The sequence below is a fragment of the Zeus faber genome (assembly GCF_960531495.2).
Source record: "Zeus faber genome assembly, chromosome: 7".
NCBI lineage: Eukaryota > Metazoa > Chordata > Actinopteri > Zeiformes > Zeidae > Zeus > Zeus faber.
Genome location: NC_137203.1, coordinates 14,603,318 through 14,624,186, shown reverse-complemented (window position 1 = coordinate 14,624,186; position 20,869 = coordinate 14,603,318). Strand labels below are relative to the sequence as shown.

The 20,869-nt window shown below is 46.8% G+C and overlaps 2 protein-coding genes across 4 annotated transcripts; both read left to right on the top strand.

Annotated features, from left to right (window-relative positions):
• Positions 1 to 167: 167 nt before the first annotated feature.
• On the top strand, positions 168 to 13,620 carry LOC307232991 (kinesin-like protein KIF27; the record flags this gene model as incomplete). The annotated part of the gene is made up of 15 exons (XM_080004205.1): positions 168 to 465; positions 1,005 to 1,217; positions 1,429 to 2,456; positions 2,652 to 2,795; positions 3,062 to 3,163; positions 3,595 to 3,737; positions 4,140 to 4,276; positions 4,422 to 4,553; positions 4,708 to 4,886; positions 9,272 to 9,334; positions 9,504 to 9,668; positions 10,298 to 10,489; positions 11,433 to 11,657; positions 12,576 to 12,774; positions 12,918 to 13,620. The coding sequence occupies 15 exons, from the start codon at positions 168 to 170 to the stop codon at positions 13,523 to 13,525; spliced, it is 3,828 nt and encodes a 1,275-aa protein (XP_079860331.1). The 3' UTR covers positions 13,526 to 13,620.
• Positions 13,621 to 14,841: 1,221 nt separating this feature from the next.
• On the top strand, positions 14,842 to 20,725 carry gkap1 (G kinase anchoring protein 1). Of its 3 annotated transcripts, none has more exons than XM_080003650.1 (12): positions 14,842 to 14,910; positions 15,281 to 15,548; positions 15,726 to 15,884; positions 16,246 to 16,326; positions 16,960 to 17,095; positions 17,189 to 17,217; positions 17,374 to 17,535; positions 19,286 to 19,372; positions 19,581 to 19,644; positions 19,779 to 19,849; positions 20,039 to 20,116; positions 20,251 to 20,725. In XM_080003650.1, exons 2-12 carry the CDS (start codon positions 15,297 to 15,299, stop codon positions 20,287 to 20,289), a joined length of 1,158 nt encoding a protein of 385 aa, XP_079859776.1. In that variant the 5' UTR covers positions 14,842 to 14,910; positions 15,281 to 15,296; the 3' UTR covers positions 20,290 to 20,725. The 3 variants fall into 3 exon arrangements, with proteins under 3 accessions (XP_079859776.1, XP_079859775.1, XP_079859777.1); XM_080003649.1 differs by having other exon boundaries at positions 14,843 to 14,916; XM_080003651.1 differs by lacking the exon at positions 16,246 to 16,326 and having other exon boundaries at positions 14,843 to 14,916.
• The last annotated feature ends 144 nt before the right edge of the window (positions 20,726 to 20,869 follow it).

Here is a 20,869-nt window from a genome sequence, read left to right as displayed (position 1 = left end):
GCCGTCACCTTCCTTTACCTTCAGCTGAAAAGACAGAAATACGACGCATGAAATGATCGAAACAACATGTTAACATACTGCCGGGAGGGCGTCAGCTCTTTTTTTCTTCAAGTCATTTTTCTGTCAAACTTTCCATTAGTTTCCATTGCGGAGCTCATGCCCCGACCATGAGCAAGGTGTGCGTCCAGGTGGCGGTCCGTGTGCGGCCGCTGCTGCCCAGGGAGGTTCTCCACAACCACCGGGTGTGTGTCAGTGTGGTCCCCGACAACCCGCGGGTCCTGGTCGGCACCAACAGGACTTTCGACTTCGACAGCGTGTTCGGGCCCACGGCCAGCCTGGACGAAGTGTACGAGGCGTGCGTCCAACCGCTGGTGCGGTTCCTCGTGGAGGGACGCAACGCCACGGTGCTGGCCTACGGACAGACCGGCTCCGGGAAGACGCACACCCTGGGGAGCGGACACGTTGGTAAGGGGTTTGAAAGCATAAAACAAAAAAAACAACCTTTGTTTTGGAAACAACGGACTCTGACGTCATCGGACCCAGGCCTCTGACATCATCTGACAACGGATCGTTATCAGATCGATGAAGTCCAGGAGCTAGAGTACATTTCTCATCATAGGCTTTTGAACTTAAAAAGGAAAGCCCTACTCATAAATAGTGTCGACTAAAATGTCAGCAGGAAGCATTTTTTGGTGCATGGCCAGGGTCTCAAACCACAGGCCCGGGGGCCACATCTGGCCTGCGAAACAATGCTTTTGTGGCCCGCTACATGTTTATAATATATTGTTGAATCTGGCCTGCAAATCGAGTCAACCTGGCCAGTAGCCCCCAGATTATTTGAGGTGGAGGCCCCTCGCGTTAGGGCCTTTGTTTAATGGATATACTTGGATCCCCGGGTACTTTGTGGTACTGTTCCTGGAGTGCACAGAATCCCAAAAGAGTCCCAGACTGCACGCTCCTCTGTCCATTCACGCTGGTCCTTGCCGTGCGCCTCTGTCTTGCAGCATTCCTTCCGGACGAAGAGTGCGGTATTATCGGACGCGTGGCCCAGGATGTGTTCTCCCTGCTGGGGGAAAAGAAGCAGAGCAGTGGGTGCGTGGAGCCCACTGTGGGGGTCTCGTACATGGAGCTCTACAGGGAGGAGCTGCGAGACCTTCTGGAGCTCCACATCAATCCCAAAGAGATGCATATCAGGGAGGACGATAGGGGAAACACGGGTAATAAATGGCACACAAGAGGTTTCCGACCCTCTGGCTTGGTTATTCACTTACTGTATGAGACCATATCGACGTGTTTATGTGCATATAAGGAAGATAATAGAATAAGTAGAGGTGTGTAATGGGTAAGAAGGAATTCTGTCTAGTTCTACTTATTACTATGCAGAGTGTGCGCTTGTCAAAATATGCTCGTGTTTGTGTGTGTTTCCAGTGGTGGTGGGAGCCAAAGAGACCGTGGTTTCCTCGGCCGAGGAGCTCCTCAGCATCCTGGAGGCAGGCAATGCCCTGCGCCACACCGGCACCACCGCCATGAACGAGCGCTCCAGTCGCTCCCATGCCATCCTTACCCTCCACCTCACCCAGCGATGCCATGACGTCAGCTCGGGCACAAGCTCTCTCAGCTCCTCCAAGCTCCACCTGGTGGACCTGGCCGGCTCCGAACGCGCCGGGAAAACGGGCAACACCGGGACGCGACTGAAAGAGTCCGTCCACATCAACACGGGCCTGCTGGCGCTGGGAAACGTCATCCGCGTGCTGTCCGACCAAGGCCGAAGTCACCGTGGTAACAGCAGCGCGACCACCCACGTGCCGTACAGAGACGCCAAGCTCACCCGCCTCCTCCGGGACTCGCTCGGCGGCGCCGCCCACACCCTGATGGTGGCGTGCGTGAGTCCGTCCCACCACAGCATGGCTGAGACCCTCAGCGTGCTGCAGTTCGCCCACAGGGCGCGTCACATACGCAACCGTCCCAGGGCCATGTCCTCCTGCGCCGCCGCCAAATCCTGCCCTGCAGCCTGGGACCCTGGTGCGGCCCGGGTGGAAGAGCTGGAGGGGGAAGTACGGATGCTGAAAGAGGTGCTGAGAGAGAAGGAGCGAGAGGTGGAGAGGGAGAAGGCAGAGAAAGGGGTGGGGAGGCAGGAGGACGCCGGCGCCAAACGTCCCAACGGCGCGGACTCCCCGTCCGAGCCGGAGGGGACGGCGCCGAGCCAACGGGACGCCTCGCAGTATCTCCTCCTAGCCCACGAGGCTGCGGCGCTCATGGAGGACATGTCCACGCCCGCCCCCAGTGGCTCGCTCGGCCAGCGCCTGCGGGACTGGCAGGAGAGATTCAACGCTGTCACTCATTCAAATCCGAACGACGGAAAAGGCTCCCTGGGCATCGATGGGGACGAGCCCCACCACCACCACCACCACCACCTCACCATACTGCAGCTCAGACGGGAACTCAACAAGTGCCAGGTGGGGATCACAGCTAAGGAACCCAAATCTAAAAATCACCCCATCACAATCGTTTTTTTCAGTGAATCATTTTCTATATTTCTATTTTTTACTCTGAATTCGGCCGGCACAGGTGTCGGTAGATACAGATCGTGAACGCTCAACCAAATATAATGAATCTCTCTCTATCGACGTTACTTGTTCTTGCCCTCTCAGGAGGCTCTAGTCATGGACAAGCAGGAACTAGAGCAGAAAAACGAAGCTCTGAGGGGGCTACAGCAGGAGACGCAGGAAATACTCAAAGAGAGCAGAACACACCTTCGGGCCTTGGAGGAAGAGAGGGAACGCACACGCATCCAGGTGAGGAGCGAAAGAGTTCTGTGGACGGGATGGATGCTATGATAACGTGGGGAAAAGGACAGTATATGTTTGGGGACAATATGGGAACGAATATAATTGGATTAGATGCCTCAGTCAGGGTCATAATTGTCATTTTTATGTTCTTAGATTAAATGTTCTCTGAAAACTGACTTTGTGTTTGGTGTGTGTGTGTGTGTGCGTGCGTGTGTGTGTTTTCAGACTGAACAGCTTGTGGACCAGCAGATTCTGATTAAACGTCTCCGCAGCGTCCACGCGACTTCTGGGCTCACGACTTCGACAACATCGGCGGAAGCGGAGACAGCGGGGAGCTCCTCGAGGCGACCCCACAGCGTGCCGCTCATCGACCAGTACTGTGGTCAGAGGCCTGAAAGGAAGGTGTGTGTTGTGTTGTGTCGTGTGTTTTTGGCTGTTAGGTCTCAAAGTTTAAGTGACACGAGACTTGTCAATGAACAACTGTTTTTTTGTTTGCTGGTGGTTTCGTGTAAGCACTTTAAAGATTACAATCTGTTAGGGTACAGTCTTTTTTTTAATTCATTTTTTTTTTTTTTGATTCACTTTTATTTTTTATTTTTATTTTATTTTACTCAAAATTAAACTTGAAAAAAAAAACATGCTGCAAATGTCCAAACGATCAGATGAATTGTTTCAATTTATGCGTTCTCATATTCAGAGCCTCTCTTTGCGAGAGACCCTTCCGTTCAAAGCTCAACAGGAAGGTAATTCCGTGTCCTTCTTTTGGGGGTGGGGGGCCGGCTGCGTCCGTGTGTGTTGTGTGTAGATCCATTCGAGTCCCCCGGCGCACTCACTGGAAAGAGTCATCGCCTCCTTCAAGATGCGCGGCCATCTCCTGCTGGCGGAGATCGAGGAGAAAGACGAGGTGTACCGCCCGTCCGGTGGAGAGCCGGAGGAGCGGGAGGAGAGGCGAGAGGAGGAGCGAGAGGATCCGGACGACGACGACGATGATGATGATGATGATGAACAAGATGGTCATGATGAGGGCCAAGCGGGGTTCAGGTGGGGGGCCGTGCATCCTGAAGGGCATGCAAACAGTTATTCTATTGTAATCTGTACGCTTCATTTTTTTGATGGAAGTACCCCAAATGAACTTTCGTGTATCACTTTTTTCTAAATGTAATCATTGGAAATGTTGTTATAATCAATTCTTTAAAAATGGAATTGTATTAACACACTTAGCTTTTTGTTGCCGTCGAGTCAGTCAGAGAGTGAAAACAAAAGATCATTTTTATCAATTAAAAATGATTCTAAATGATTTACCTTTATAATTTTCTTAATAATGAATAATTAATATACAACATACAACAGGCGTTCTTTGAACCGCACATGGACCAACCGGCAGAAGTGGCTACAAAGCCAAAAGCAGACCAGCTCTGGACCGAACCAGGAGGACGAAGTGAAATCCAAGAGTGAAATCCAGTTCCCTCAGTCCCAGCCAACCAAAGGTAGCCGTTCAGATCCTGATTACGTTTTGTTCTCTGCCCCGCGTCCAACCGTAATATTAGATTCATTTTATTTCCCGACAGTGAAACCAAAATACTTTATCCCCGACATACTTTATCTACAGTGACACCGCGTGCTCACTTGCAGGGTCTCGGGAGAGCCGCGGAACACAACCAGACCTAAGGAAGTCAGGGGCCAGCGCCGTTCAGAGACGGATCCAGGAGCTCTCAGTCAGCATCCGCATGAAGGAGGAGCTACTTAAAGAGCTTGACAAAACTGGTGAGTTTGTCAAATTGAATACGCATGCCAGACACTGACAACATGATAATAATCACATGGTCTTATTTGTGTGTATTCCATTTTGAAGAAAGCAAAATCCCTTTTTCAAATGATTAACTTTCTTTTTCACCAAAACGAATGAACCCCTATCCAGGCAAACATGCCCAAGCGGTCGACCGACGTCGAGGTGGCGGCACGCTGGCCAGGCTGTCCCTGCAGAGCCAGCAGGCCAGAGCGGAGCTGCTCCAGAGTCTGCAACACATGGTTCTGCAGAGAGCACGGCTCCAGAGCGGCCTCCTGCAGGAGAGCCACACGGAACTAGAGCAAAACAAGGTTTGTCGTGCACACACACGCACATGCGCGCACACACACATACACACATACACACACACACACACACACACACACACACACACACACACACACACACACACACACACACACACACACACACACACACACATATATTTCTATATATATACCACAATTAAGACTTTAAAAGAATTGCAAAATAAATAAACAACTTTGTCAAGTCAAACTTTCACAGTACAGTGTCAATCACAAGCCCACATTTCACATAGAAATCAACAGCATCCCCTAGTCTTAACCCCATCCGGGCAAGGAAAACCCCTTGGGGAAAAAATGTGAGGAACCTTGAGAAGGGGCCACAGAAGGAGGAACGACCACGATGAGCAGGCTGCAGTGGATGCTGAGTGGCATACATACATCCACTGTTCAAATTCTCTTGAATTAAAGTATTTTTGTACTCTTTTGTTCTTTTTATTATTTAACCTGTGCTGTGAGCATGCTGTGCATACAATACGAGTACTTGTGCTATTGCATCTAGGACCGGGTTAGTCTGCAAGTAGAGTTCAACTTCTCAACCTGCAATGCAACTCTTTATTAATACTTAATTCATGAAGAACTGCTGCAATAACTCTGTCCTGTGGACGACCTGCAGAATGACAAGAGCACAGTTGTAGAGAACCAGCACCAATCCCCCTCTTTGGTGAACTATTTTACCATGTTTGGGTCTATAAAAAACTAATCACTACTCCAAGAATCCCCACAGGTGAGACAAATAAACATAGAACCCGACCACAACATGTACACGGAAAAACATAAACATGGGATGACAACATGTATCGAAAAAAACAGAGTTAATCAGGTCCAGGAAAACTGGAACAGCAATTGGGCACATGGCCTCTTCCTGTCATAGTTATGGCAGTAAATGAGGAAGAAAAGGCAAGGGATGTAACCAGGAGGGTGTTGGGGTGTGATCAAAGCAGTTGCCAGTGGAGCACGCCTGTGATGAGATCACCTGTGTGTGTGTGTGTGTGTGTGTGTGTGTGTGCGCGTGCGTGCGTGTGTGTGAAGTGTCCACGGGTGAGTGTACAGGATTTATCCCAACTGGTTTTGATGTATAAGGTCGGTATTATATCATTGGCCTTCCAAGCAGTGGAAAAGGCCCTGAAGCCACCCCCGAGTCCTGTAGCCATGGGGTGTCTGTACGGCTGCAGGACTCCGCCGGCAGAAGACCCCCCAGCTCCCAGAGAAGCTGGAAGCCCGCGGAGCAACCCCCACACCCGGACCCGAGGAGCATAGCGCCCATCCATATAGCCGAGTGTGCTCAGTGCAGGGCACCCGGATGTCAGCCCTCCCCCCCTGCCAACGCCAGCAGGCTGCTAGATATATGGGCCCTCCAACATTAGTCCCCTGAACCCAACCCACACCTACAACAGCAAGCGGCCTCCCAGGGGCCACGCAAGGCACCCGGCGGCGCTCTCTGCAGCCCCGCCAGGTCGCGGCATGGCAGAAACAACCAGGCGCAAGCCACCAGGACTCAAGCCAGCCGGCAGGGGACCCATCCGGCCGCCCCCCCGGGCCATCCGCGCCCCCACACTATGCCACCAGCGCCCCGCCACCCCGGAAAACCCCAGTGCTCAATGTGTGCACACCGGCAATTGGCAATTGCAGTTAAAATTGCAGGGTGTGGGGGTGCGAGTACTCCAAGCAAGTCAAACCCGAATCACTCACAACCCTCCTGTCCCGCAGACCCTGGTCTGGTGGAGTGTTGTTCGGAGTAAGATGTGTGTGGGTGTGTATGTGTTCTCAGCTAATATGAGTGGTATTAATGTATCGGGACAGACAAGAAGCACGTTGGGGCAGGAGCGTGATGGGCAAGATCGCAGCCGCCCGCCACTTCCCTTCCCACATAGCTCGCACCTCACCCGTCCCACAAACCCTAGGCCTCTTGTGTGGTGTATGTGCTGATTATGAGTTTTGGCACTGGGAGAGATAGGCGAACAACCAGATCAATGCAGGGACGCAGCAGGCCAGGCAGTGGCCACATGGACGCAGAAGGACATGCAATCCCCACCACCCTACCCACGGGGCGGGCAACAACAGCGGTGTTGTTAAGGCGATCAAAATGGGTTGGTGGTGTTCAAGTGGTGGGTCAACTGAAGAGAGGTCACCAAGGAGACATACAGTCGGGGAGACTTAAATGCTGTGACCCAGAAGGGTTGATAGCTTCTTGGTGATGTTGGTCCAGAATGCTAGGATAGGTGGGCAGAGCCAGGCGGCATGAAAGTAGTCATCTCTGGTATTAAGCGAACAGTGAGAGCAAACATCTTTATCCACAAAACCCATTTTGAACATTTTGTGTTGGGTGATATGACCTCTCGGCAGAATTCTATAATAAATGAGTTGCATTTTGGAATTGCGGGTCATAGAAAAGGTGTTTTGCAAATAAGCTTCCACAGCTTTATCGGTGGAAACAGCAAGGTCTCTTTCCCATTCCATGGTAGATAAAGATAAAATGTCATCTGTTTTTATAAAAAGTTTGTATATTTTGGAAAATTGATTTTTTAAATTACCTATATGAGTAAGATGTTCAATCATTAGAGGTGGTTGTAGGATGTTGTTTGTTAATTTCTTTTTAACTTTTAGAGGCTGCTGTAGTTGAAGGAATTGCAGGAAGCTCTGGCCACCGATATTCCCTATAAGGTATTTTAAAGGGTTAAGGTTGGAAAGGATATAAGTAAATTGTTTTCAAAAATGTGTTCCAGATGGGTAATTCCTTGCCTTTTCCAAGACCTGAAACACAGAAACTCAAAAACAGACCTGATTGGTCTGTGTTTAACCAGAAAATGCGGGTTGAGCCAGATTGGAGTGAATTTGTTTGATGATAGTTTTAAGAGTTTGGGGAATTTCCACCAGGCTGACAGGGTTGCGATGAATGGTTTTTAAAGCAATTATGTTTCCTTCTTAATTCAGTAAGGAATAGGACATCAGATATTGATAAATCCTGACATTCTGTTTGGTCAATGTCTCGCCATCCATGGTCCAGTTGTTGCTCTGGTTATAACCATTTAATTATAAATTGAAGCTGGTTCACTATATAGTAGAATCTGAAGTTTGGGGCTGCTAGGCCTCAACGGTCTTTGTTGTTCTGTAGTGGTTCTACTTTAATTCTCTGTTTCTTGTAGTTCCATTACAATTTATTATTTTCTAGAGTATTAAACCAATGTACTGCACTGGGGTCATTGGAAATATACAGTATAGTTTATTTTTGGTAGTATATTAATTCTCACTGCTGCCATCCTACCAATTAGTGAGATGGGTAGGTTGTTCCATTGAGTGACATCTTCAGTGGATTTAAGCAAAGGAGAAAAGTAAAGGGTAAAAAAAATTGACAGATTGGTGGAGATCTCAATACCAAGGTATCTAATGTTGCCTGTTGTGATGGTTAAGGGAAGTTTCTGGGTTACATCATTCCAGTCTTCCCCACTGGTAAGTGGGGTAAGTGGTAATAACCGTGGTTTTAGTCCAGTTTATTGAATATGAAAATTGAAAATGAAGATATAAGATTGAACACTTCACTAGGGATGATATTGGGTTCCGTAAATACAACAAAATATTGTTTGCATACAAACTGATTTTGTGATTGAGTTTCTTGTTTGTATGGCAATGATGTTACTGTTTTGACGGATGACCGCTGCGAGGGGTTCAATAAAGATGTCAAATAGTGAAGGAGAGAGTGGACATCCTTGTCTTGAGCTGCGTTCTAGAGTGAAATGCTGTAAAGTGTAACCATTGGTGATGACAGAATCAGATGTAGAGTTTTACAGAATTGTAATCCATTGAATGAGTGACAGTCCAAAGCCAAATTTGTTGAGGGTGGAGATATAAGGGATTTGTCCAATTAACACTGTCAAGTGCTTTTTCGGCATCTAAGGAAACAATATCAGTATTTTTGTTCCTTTGAGATATGCTGATCAGACTGAATAAATGGCGCATGTTGCTGGATGAGTGTCCTTGACAAAGCCCGGTTGGTCTGGGTCAATTATAAATGGAATTACTTTTTAAATTCTGTTGGTTAGCGTTTTATTAATAATCTTTAAATCCTTTCCTGAGTTCAATAGAGTAAGTGGCTCGAGGAATGAGTTAATGTTTGATATATTTGATTCTTTATCTGAGTGATATAGCTTATTATAAAAGTCTCTGTATATGTAATTGATGTCTTGCCCATACCCTGTGGATCTTTGATGGCTGTAATAAGTGTTTTTTTCTCTTATCGCATAGAAATTGACCTGTTTTGTCATTGAATTCAAAATAATTCACTCTTGTTTGTTGCGTGAGGAATTGTATCTTTTGATGGATGATATTGTCAAGTTGAGATGTAATTGTCCGTAATTGTGCTCTGTTGTTCAAAGGAGTGTGAAACAGACGACACAACTTTCCACCAAAGTCAGCCGTGTGAAGACTGCAAAGAGGAGGTAAAGCATTAAATCATTTCAGACACACATTTTGAAGTGTTCTCACGTTCTCTCGCTCGCACCTCTCCTGACTTTAAATCCCTTGCCTTTCTTCTTCTTTCAATCCCTTTACCCATGTTCTAGAATGCGTCTCTTCTTTAGTCATTCTTTGTGCTTCTCCTCATTAAAGGGCGGCGGCTGGCTGGGGGCTGAGGAACAGCAGGCGATGCGGAGAAGAGCCGCTCTGCGAGAGCTGGAGGAGGAGAAGAGGAGGAGGAAGGAGACGCTGCAGCGCAGGGACGCATGTCTACAGCAGCGCAGCTCACTGGAGAGCAAGAGGCTGCGCTCCAGCCAGGTCGGATGGATGGATGGAGGGATGGAGGAATGGGTGGATGGATAGATGGATGGATGGATGGATGGATGGATACTTTATTCATCCCCAGGGGGAAACTAGAAAAGGAGTGCAGAAAAAGGCGCAGGAGAAGGCAATAATAATAATAATACATAAATAATAATTGGCAATATACAAATAAACCTTAAATTTACTAAAGAATTGTGAAGATTTGTCAATTTACAGTAGACCTAAAAAATTAAAACAATAGACATCTGTATCAACAATTCAGTTTACCACCTTATTAACAATAATGTATTGTGGTTCTCACAGAAAAATGCGTTTTTTTTGCCCCTGGAAAAATGAGTGCATCCTTCTATTTGTGTGTGTCTGTCTGTCTGTCTGTCTGTCTGTGTGTATGTGTGTAACACAATGCACAGTGTTCGAGATATAATAGATATCTCTTGACTAGACTTCCTCGGACATTCTAAAAAGTCAACAAATGTTCAGATTAAAGTTTAAATGAAGTTCAATTCCTTTCAAGTTATCATCATCAGAAACATTTGACCAAAAGGTTTTTTGGGGGCATAACGCATTAGCGATTCGATTTTGCTCAAAATCCCTGCTTGTGTGCGTGTGTCCCCTTCGCCCAGGTGCTGAGCCAGGATCTTCTGCGAGTCTCTGTGCGCCTGGCGTCCCTGGAGGAGCTGCTGGAGGGCGGTGGCCGGGCGGAGAGGCCTGGAGGAGCCAGCCCCGACGAGCTGGAGGAGGAGAGGGACGCTCTCCGACACCGGAGAAATGCTCTGGAGGCTCAGCTTCAAGATGGGACCAAGCTGACTGCGCAGGTCAGAGGAGAGGGGTGTGTGTGTGTGTGTGTGTGTGTGTGTGTGTGTGTGTGTGTGTGTGTGTGTGTGTGTGTGTGTGTGTGTGTGTGTGTGTGTGTGTGTGTGTGTGTGCGCGCGCATGCGCGCACGTCCATTCATGGCTTTCAGGATCTTCTAAAAAATATTAGGAGAAGAGTTTCGGCCTCCCTCGGTGGATGTCACAGACCTCAGATAACGTAATATAATTGGGAACATGTACCGAGGAAGGTTGAAGAAGAGAGATGAACCTGTTCCACCTGAGACAGGAAAGAAAGCAACGGCTTGTTAACTAAATGGAATTAAACAAATTTGTTAAATGAAAGACTTAATTTGTATGTTGCAGGCCAGTTCTTGTCTACATAAGTGATAATGTGCAGTCAACTCGTCATTATCGCAAAATAACCCCAGGCATGGTGATTGGAAATAAAGTAAATCACATTTGATGTTTATTTGCACTAATTGTGAAATGAGACATTGTGAATGGGACGTTGGGGATGTTGATATTGACCTCTGAATTAATGTCACATCTTCCATTGTAGTTTCTATGTTTCGTCACAAGATGCCGCCATTAGCTAGTGTCAGCATCAGCATGTAGGCGGAGCGATATGAGGAGGTAGCCCACCGCTGCGGGTCATTATTAATAGAACCGGCAATTAATTCTGAAATAATCAAAATAACAGAAAAATAAAAAAGATTTGCACAACTTTATAATTGTCATGTAATTTGAGGTAAGATACTACTACTTCTTCTAATCTCTCATTACCAATAATAATAAATATTGTTTAATTGTAATAACAGTTATTAATAATAATAATAATTTGTCGGCTAATAATTATAATAACAACAATAATAATAATAACAACAATGATAATAATTGATAAAAAAATAATAAATAATAATGAATTAATGTTTTTTTCATTTCCAGGAGGAACAGTCCCTGCTCCAGATGGAGGAGGCTCTAGAAGCTCTGGATGCTGCTCTGGAGTTTAAGAACCAGTCCATACGAGATAAACAGCAGCAGCTGACACGAGGCTCCTCCTCCTGTCAGAGCGACAGCACCAAGCCTGCAGAGCTCTGTGACGTCACCAGCAAACTGAGGAAACTCTCACTGGCAGAGTCCACCGATTTACTAGTCATGTACTTCAACAAGGTTTGCTGACACACACACACACACACAGACACAGACACACACACACACACACACACACACACACACACACACACACACACACACACACACACACACACACACACACACACACACACACACACACACACACACACGTTGACCACTCCTTCTCTCTGCCGAACTTAAGTTCTATTTTTCTTTCTCCCTTACACCCTCCCTCACTCTATACATCATCCCTTCTCATCATTACTGTAGTAAAGACATAACAATCAATTTGAACCGTTTTAAACACAATGTGGTGCCAAGTTACTGCTCAAAATAATAATCCATGGTGTGGTTTTCAATTCAAATCTCAACTCTTTGGGTCACTCCATTAAAGTTACCCTCCTCTTTTCCTTTTGCCTTTCCAGTTGAGTGTTGGTCTCCATCTGTCAAGTCTGTATTTGGCCTTAAAAGTCTTTCAATCATTTGTCATTCTTCGACTAGTCCACCATGGTCCGACCAGGACATCAACACAGTCTCTCCCCTTTCAGCTTTTTTTGCTTTTACAATTTTCCTTCCTAGCTTCCTCCCTCTCCCCTTCTTCCCTCTCCAGTTGCTATTCCTTTGTGACTCATAACAGCAGCTGGAGAAAATATATTTCTCCAATTCTGTTTCATCTTTGTTTGCTTTTTGGGCAGCCACATCCTCTACTCGCTTGCAGCCTCACTTTTTCCACATCGGGCAGAATGGTGGTCTTCATGTCATTTTGCAATAAATCTCCTGCACGGGCGTTGATACAAGAAGGGATACCACTGTGACTATAACCTTTAAAGCAAAGGCCCCGCCATGTTTGCCAATCTGTTGCTTACGATCTGTTTCCTTCTGTTTTGGTGATCTGGATTTGCCCCCCTACCTACCCCCACTCTCTCTCTCTCTCTCTCTCTCTCTCCTCGCCAGGTGGTTCGTCTCCGTGAGGAGGAGCGCCGCTTGCGCCTGTGTTGCGAGGAGCTGCGGCTCCGCGGCGTAGAGCAGGAGAAGACGGTCAGGAAAATGGAGGCCGCCCTGCAGCGCGTGGTCCTGGACGCCGACCAGAGGCTCACTCAGCAACACCGAGAGAACCAGACCACCATCCAGCTCCTGCTGCAGCATCTGGAGGGTAAGGAGGCTGTGGGTGGGGGCGGGGGGGGATTTAGAAAGGCCAGTGTTGGTCAAATTTAAGATATTCTAACTACCGATGCCTCGATGTGATGTGTGTGTGTGCGTGCGTGCGTGGGTGGGTGGATGTGTGCGTGTGTGTAGAAGGCAGCGCAGGGGAGCCTGAGCAGGCCGTCCACGCCAGAATGCAGCAGCTTGAGAAGGACTTGTTTTTCTACAAGAGCTCCAGCCGACAACTGAAGAAGAAACTGAAGGAGCTGCTCAGCGGCTCCCCGGAGCCCACGCAACAGCTTGCTGCTCCGCCATCACACCCGGAAAACAACTCGCCGAGACACCACGTGCAGCTTAACACAAAGGCAAACGATTGCCATGCGACAGACACTCCGACACGCGGCGACCCCACGTGGATGAAGATGCACACCAGGCAAACAAACAATCAGATACTCGGAGAGGAACACGGGCCCCGTCCCTCGTCCCCCTTCAACCTCCGAACGCACAGAAAGGCGAGGACGTCCGCGAAGGACCGAGCGCACGCGCAGATCCAGGGGAGGAACGGATCGGGGGATGGACACGCTGTGGAGGGGACGGAGGTCAAGACAATCCGTTTGTCCCGCAGAGGACTGAGAGAGGTCTCGCCCGCGGATCTGCGGTTCTCCCGGTCCGCCGCGCGGGGGCGCCACTTGGCAGCGAAGGCCAGCACAGAGTCGCTGTCGATGCTGGAGGACTCCTTGGAAATGTCCAGAAAACAGTGATTGCGCAGTCGCAACGGTGCCTTTATGTTGATTGAAGGGTAACGTTGAAAAAGAGCACGCGTGCGCTTTCAGCGCCCAAATTGAGAGCCTCCAGTCTGTCCTCTCCTCATTATCCTTCTTGCTTGTAGAGCACAGACCACCCCCACAGGACTGCTCTCTTGAATATGCTTCGATTTCAAGAGAAAAAATGATGCGTGCATTGTTTTCTCATTTCTGCCCTTTCTGTTAATGCTGCCAATGTTTACAATAGGTTGAGGCAATAGAATATACAAAACCATTGGGGTTTTTTCCGGGTTTAGTGGAGGAATATTAAATGGTGTCTTTGACAGTGGAATGATACTTCTGCTGTTTGACAGGAGGTGAGGTCTCTATGCGGAAGTGCGAGGTCAGGATAAAAGGAAAAAGTGCCGTTTAAACATTAGAGCTTCCGTTTTTAACCCCCAGACTTATCAGCACTTATCTTTTTGTGTGTGATCTAAACGGACGATTAGAATACTGCTGCGTGTATTTAAAACAATATCATATCACGATATAACACAGAGGTCAAACTGGTCAGCATTTTAAATGCACCTACAGAACATCAATGTGATTCTTATGCATTTAGTTTGTAAAATTTGTCCATATCGGCTTTTCAAGACTAATTTATATCCTTCTGCTGTGCGGTTTGAAATTTTTTTGTATTAAATACTGAGCAATTCATTTGTTACTGATTTATCTCATTTAAATGGAATTCAGCTGCTTAAGACAGTAGTCGTGGGCACGGTCATTGACCTCCTGTTCTGTTCCCTTCACCTCAGCCCCACTGGCCACTCATACTCACGCTGCGTTCCACTGGCAGTAGGAAATCGGCAATTCCGACCCGGTTGTTCCCACCTCCAGCTAAATGTGTTCCATTCCATTCCATTCCATTGCATCTGCTCGGGCAAACATGGAAGCCCGCAATAACTGCTAGCGGTTGTCAAATATGCGAGTCCTACAAGCGAAGCACATTTACGACAAAGTACTTTGAAAACTACACAGCAGTTCACGGCGAAGTTAGAGGGCTTTTCGTTTTAAAACGTGCACAGAGGGAGCTCTTGTTTCACCGTTAACCATGTTGCTACGACGTTGCCCCGGCTTACAAGTGCCGGGACTGTCCGCCCCGAAATCCCGATGCGGGATTCCCACCAACTTAAATGGCCGTTCCCTCGCGTCGTTCCGCGTAGCAGCTCTGATTTTTTTTCGGAGCGTCCCAAGTTTTCCGGAACGTCGCATCCTCCCACTAATGGCAGCGTCGGCGACTGAACGCACCCTCCTCCTCCTCCCTTTTCGGTCCAACCGGGCTGCCGTACTCATCCAACAGTACCGACTGCCGAACGTGTGAGCGCAGAACAACATTTCGACAGGTGAAAGTGGGTTTTTATTTGAAATCTACACTTATTCATCCATATCGCATCACAAACGTTTCAAACGCCGCTGTGGGAGGTGTTGAGTGTAGAAAACGTCAACGTCTTTGTGGTAGCCGCTGTCAGCTTGTTTCCCCACTAGTTTTAAGTTAGCTTAGCGAGGCTAACTGCAATGTAGCTCCGTTTGTTCCACAACGCACAGCTCACATCCCAGGTCGTGATATTTGTATACGCGAGTAGTATACGAGTAGAACAATATATAACAACATATTACACATGTAGAATTATGTGTGTATATATATATAACTATATATACATACATATATATATATACTATATCTTCCACCGTAAACCCTCTTGTCTCCACCAGTTTTACAGTCTGATCAATGGCATCTTCGGCGCTGATCACCGTCCCCACCACCGCCTCCCGGTTCGCCCTGCTCCACATCGACTCGGACTCGGACTCCGAGGCGTGCGAGGCGGCGAAGAGCTCCGGGAGAGGCGGGAGGGAGCCGGCTGGAAAGAGCCGGCAAGCGGGGGCGAAGGCGCCGGCCAACGCGAAGGCGGCTCAGAACAACGACAAGAAGAAAGACAAGAAGAAGAAAAAGAAGGAGCAGCAACAGAGTGAAGTTAACGAGGTCAGCGCGCACACACACAAAACTAAAAGCGTCCTCATAACGAGGACATAAAGTGTCCTATTGAGGTACATGTTGTTGTTGTTGACATTAATAATAGATAATTAATAGATAGTGAAACCGAGGCGTGGAATGTGCCTGTTCTGCATTCAATTTTCACTTTCGTTTCCTGCTGTTCAGTTACGGAGTCTGGCCTTCAAGAAGATCCCTCAGAAATCTTCCGCCCCGCCTCCAGTCATGACGCTCCAAGGAGTCGCCAGCGATCTCCTCAGTCATCCGGCGGGCGACCCCAGCATGCCCTCCGAGGGATGGCAGCAGTGGAAGCAGAGAGACGAGCAGGTAGGACCGCGGAGGACCATGACCCGCTGTGGAAAGTTTTGGTGCGTCGGGGAAGGGGATATGCACGCCAAGTCCAATCGCCATTGGGGTTTTTGGAGTAAAAGATGGAGGCTGTGGAGGACGGAGACGATGCGTTGGAGTGGATTGGAGACATTTAGTAAAGCTTAGAGTCAGTCTGGTGCATGTTTTTCGTTTTTTTTTTTTGGCAGGGGTTTAACTTCTCGCTGCTCCAATTTGGGCTTTCTTCCGACCACATTTCTCTCTCAAGATTCGGCTATGCTAAACATTCTTTCTTCCCTGGTATCAAGCATGAGAAAATATCACGTAATGCGCTTGCTGTTCTATTCCCGACACTCTGTAGATAACCAGTGAACTCTATGAAGCAGATTTGGAGAAAGCCTTGATGCTCAGCAAACTAGAGTTCGAACAACATAAGCAACAGGTATACAGCGCACGTAGACACATCTATAGACACACACAAACATGCATGTGTAAATGTGCAAACGTACGCGGATTTCGTAATATAATAATCTCTTATCTTTGGCGTTCTCTGTTGACTACAGTCTGACATGAGAAATTTCAGAAATAAGCAGTTCTGTTGTGCATCAATTTTGTAAAGCCAGAATGCAAATCCAGAACCGAGCTGCTGGATCTTATGTGATAAACCACACTGATTGGTCATTTTGGTTTAATAAGACGCTATGATATTGACATACACCTCACTTGTAGGATAAGAGAATAAAGCTACATTTTCAAAAAGTACAAGTTAAATGTCAATTGTATTTGACAAATCCATATCCCACAGGGACAGAGTATTTCTTGAAATGAACAATAAATTGAAATCTCGGGCAATCCCCCCCCCCCCCCCCATTGTCTCCAATTCGTTTTGCACTTGCTGTGCTTCATGCGCCCCTACTGGCGATTTTAGGGTGGTGCGGCTTTCTCTTTGTACCTGTCTTTGTCTGCGTTAACTTGTCTACCATGTGAAATTTGTGCCAATGTCGCACAGTGATGTGACATCAACCCGCTCAGACTTGTGTGTGTATTAGTTAACTCTACACTACTCCTGAAACAGAAAAACACAGACACAGCCTCACCCAAGTCCAAAGGAGGCAAAGAAGGAGGAGGAAAAAAGGAGAAGAAGAAAAGTCAGCAGGGAAAAGACAAAAAGACGGTTTCTCTGCAAAACTTCCAGGCTGATGGCACTGCAGGTGAGACTGCTACTAGTCAGTTAAATTATTTATTGATTTATGAGCATTTTCTAAATGACATTCACAAAACCTTTTTTTTCTTTTGTCTTGTAGAACATCAGGGTAAGAAACAGGAGAAAGAGGTGAGGAAAGCCCTTGTCTATTGCTCTTGAATTAATTGAATGGATTCTTTTGTAGGGAAATGTAGATGGTTCCATGTAAAGCACATACTCAGATGTACGATGTCGTTAAAAAAATAATGTGACCGATAAACACTCACACCACCCCACCCCATGAAGGAAAGCCGGTCAGCCGTCCCTCCATCCGGGACGGGAACAGAGGAGCGCTTCTTCAATAAGCTGGAGGACGACGTGAGCAGAATCATCCAGCGAGAGAAGCGGCGCGAGCAGTTCTCCAGCAGCCCGGGACAGGAGGCCAACACCTCCACGGAACACGAACCGGTACGATCCAGCCATCCACGCCAGATGGAGATAGTTTGGACCTCATCCATCATGAACAAAGGTCTAAATTAAGAAATGGTCCTGAACGTCGGGATAAAGTCACAAAACCCGGCTCGGTGTGTGGACGTGGAGTTGTTATCATGGGTTTGTCTCCTTTGAAACACTACTTAAACTAAAAATAATATTCTATATATCTCTTCATTAATGAGTTAAATAGGGCTGGTTTTAAAGAGCTCAAATAAATCCTTGACCCAGTTATAGCTCGCATGTGAGCAGAGTGCCTCTGGACCAGATAGTTAACGGTGAAGAGTTGAAATGGGAGTAGAAAACGGGAACACGCGAGGCGTGCGCTGAAAGGGACCGGCAACCCAAATGAGAAAGTATCATAAAAGCCGTGTCTTGTGATCCTTGGTAAAAAGAAAAACAAAACAAATTATTAAGCTTGATTGACCGAGTAATTGAAGACAAAAGTGCTTTCACATATCGGAACATGCTATTTGAAACACGGTGTCATTGAGCTCTCAGCTTCTCACTTTATCTTCTACAGGATTGTTTCTGGATGATTTCAGTTTTTCATTTTTTATTATTATTATTTTTTTTCCTTCCTCTATAGCTTAATTGATAAAGCTGTACGTACGTAATGTTATGTGGCTAATGTGGTCTCCCTGTGACAGAAGTGCAGGATTTATTATTTACAAGTAAAGTATTTACACAAAAATATCCAGCTGTTACTAGATTAAGTCCCATTGCAACGGAAAGCATCGCAGAGACAGGGCAGTGGGGACGCACTGGTTTTTTGGAACGGGACAGTCCCTTAACTCAGTTGTTTAAAAAAATAAAAAATAGTTTCATGCATGTAGGAAACAAACAAAATTAGATCGATCTAAAATAAAAACATAGTTAAGGGAGCCGGGATCCAGCGCGTGTGCACCGCTGTCTGCAGGACAAATGGAAAACCTCCGCTCCAATTCTCTGGGTGAGGTTTACGTGTTTAATTTTCCAGATAAGTAAGGAACTAAGGAAACCAAATAAATCCAAATCTTTCTCTATGAGATTATATTATATGATACCATGGTGCCCTTTTATCAGGCATGTTTTGGTTTTTTTTCTTCTTTGTTTTGTTTTTTAAGCGTGAATGGGCAAGGTATTACATTACATTACATTTAGTCATTTAGCAGACGCTTTTATCCAAAGCGACTTACAATTATTCAAACACCGACGGACGCAGCCATCAGGAGCAATTAGGGGTTAAGTGTCTTGCTCAAGGACACTACAGCATGCTAGCAGGAGGAGCCTGGGATCGAACCAGCAACCTTTGGATCACTAGACCACCAGCTCTACCGCCTGAGCTACCATCCCCATAAGGTATCAAGGTAGCGGGTTGTCTGGGCAACATATGCATATTCATGAGCACCCATGATGTGCGCACAGCAGAGCGCAGATCCCGGGCGTCCCGATGCGCATCCCAGGCGCCCGTGATCTGCGCTCCGCCGCGCTGCTCCGAGCTGCTCCGAGCTGCTCCGAGCTGCTCCGTGCTGCTCCGTGCTCCTCCGTTTGCCCAGAGCGGCAAAATGCCTAGAACCAGAGCTGAGGCTCCATGTGCCTTTTCTTTTTTTTGTCTTTTTTTTTTTTTCTTTTTTTTGAGCGCGGGATTCGGGAAATTGTGTTTGGCCTGATGTGTTTTTTCTTTTTCTTATTTATTTTTTATTTTTTCTTCAACTTTCTCTTTCCGTTCCATCACTACTTTAAGGATCCTCGGGCCGAGCAGCTGAGGTATGATCTAGAGAAGAAAGATCTGGAGATTGAGAAACTAAAGAAGACCATATCGCAGTGGGAGGTCAGCAGCATTGCAAAAAATAATGTTGTTTTGTTTTTGGACATGGACAAGTAGGAAACTCCTTAAAATTTTTCCTTTTTTAGTAGTGTTGGTGACCGTTTTTTTTTGGCACTGTATGGATTATTTTTTTGGTCTTTATTTCTGACCGCATGTCATTTCAAATGGAATATTGGTAAAAACCCGTTGATCCCTTTTCTGTTTTCTGCAGCTGAAATACAAAGAGGTCAAAGCGAGAAACGCCCAGTTGCTCAAGATGCTTCAGCAAGGAGAGAGTGAGTTGGAACGCCATCATCGTCCTCATCAGCATCACACAAAAATTAAATAAATCTCAAATAAATTTCTTACCGTGACCCTTTGCCTTGGATGTTGGTTTGTGTTGATCGCATTTCTCGCTGGTCCCCCTCAGTGAAAGATAAAGCAGAGATACTCCTACAAGTGGAAGAGCTCCTCACCATCAAAGAAGAACTGTCCTCACAGGTACTTTAGTGTGTGTGTGTGTGTGTGTGTGTGTGTGTGTGTGTGTGTGTGTGTGTGTGTGTGTGTGTGTGTGTGTGTGTGTGTGTGTGTGTGTGTGTGTGTGTGTGTGTGTGTGTGTGCGTGCGTGCGTGCGTGCGCGCGCGCGCGCGCGCGCGTGTTCCACTGAGTAAACTTGTTGGGTCTTTTTAGGTGACATTATTGCATGCTGCCCTCGAACAAGAGAAGTCGAAAGTCAAAGGTCTCCAGTCGGACCAGCCCAAACATCAGGTGGGGAAGATGTTCCATCCACATTCAGTTCCAATGAACCAAACTCATTAAAAACACAAGTTCCTCCTGTTTTTTTATATATATATATATATATATATATATAAAATTATTTTTTTTAATTTTATTTTTTCCAGGGAAGCAAAAAGGGAAAGAAGGGATCAGAGGATCTATGAAGACGCCCAGGGAAGAAAGGCATCGACAACAAAACCACATGAAGAAAAATTACTGCTGACTTTCATTCTTCCGATTCGTTTTTAAACCTCCCCCCGCCCCCCTCATCTCTACATGGGCTCACTATGCATGCCACTCCTTACGCGTACGGGGGGAAAAAAGGCGTTCGACGACGCGCTCCCGACCTGGTGGGATGCCTCGCACAGCTGAGTTTATTATTATTTTTTTCTTCTTGAAAAATGCTGCACCGAGTGAAGTTTCTTGCTGTCGAGATGATCCGTGGGGAACCAGCGCTGCCATCAGGACGGCGGCACCGTGTCTCCGGTTAAACTTTGGGGTTTTGACCCCAGTCTGGTTTGACCCTAACGATCCCCCACCCCCCCACCCCCAGGTTTTTATGCCAAAATGACAGTTTGGAAATGTATGTTTCAGTTTGTTTTCCTGGTCTCACTGTAAAGTAAATAAACAACTTTTCTGGTGAAATTGTGTCACATTTTGTTCTGGAATGTCTTAATTAATGAAACCTCAAGAGAGACTCACAACTTATTCTATTTGGGGTATTTTTGTCAAGCGATTGAGGAT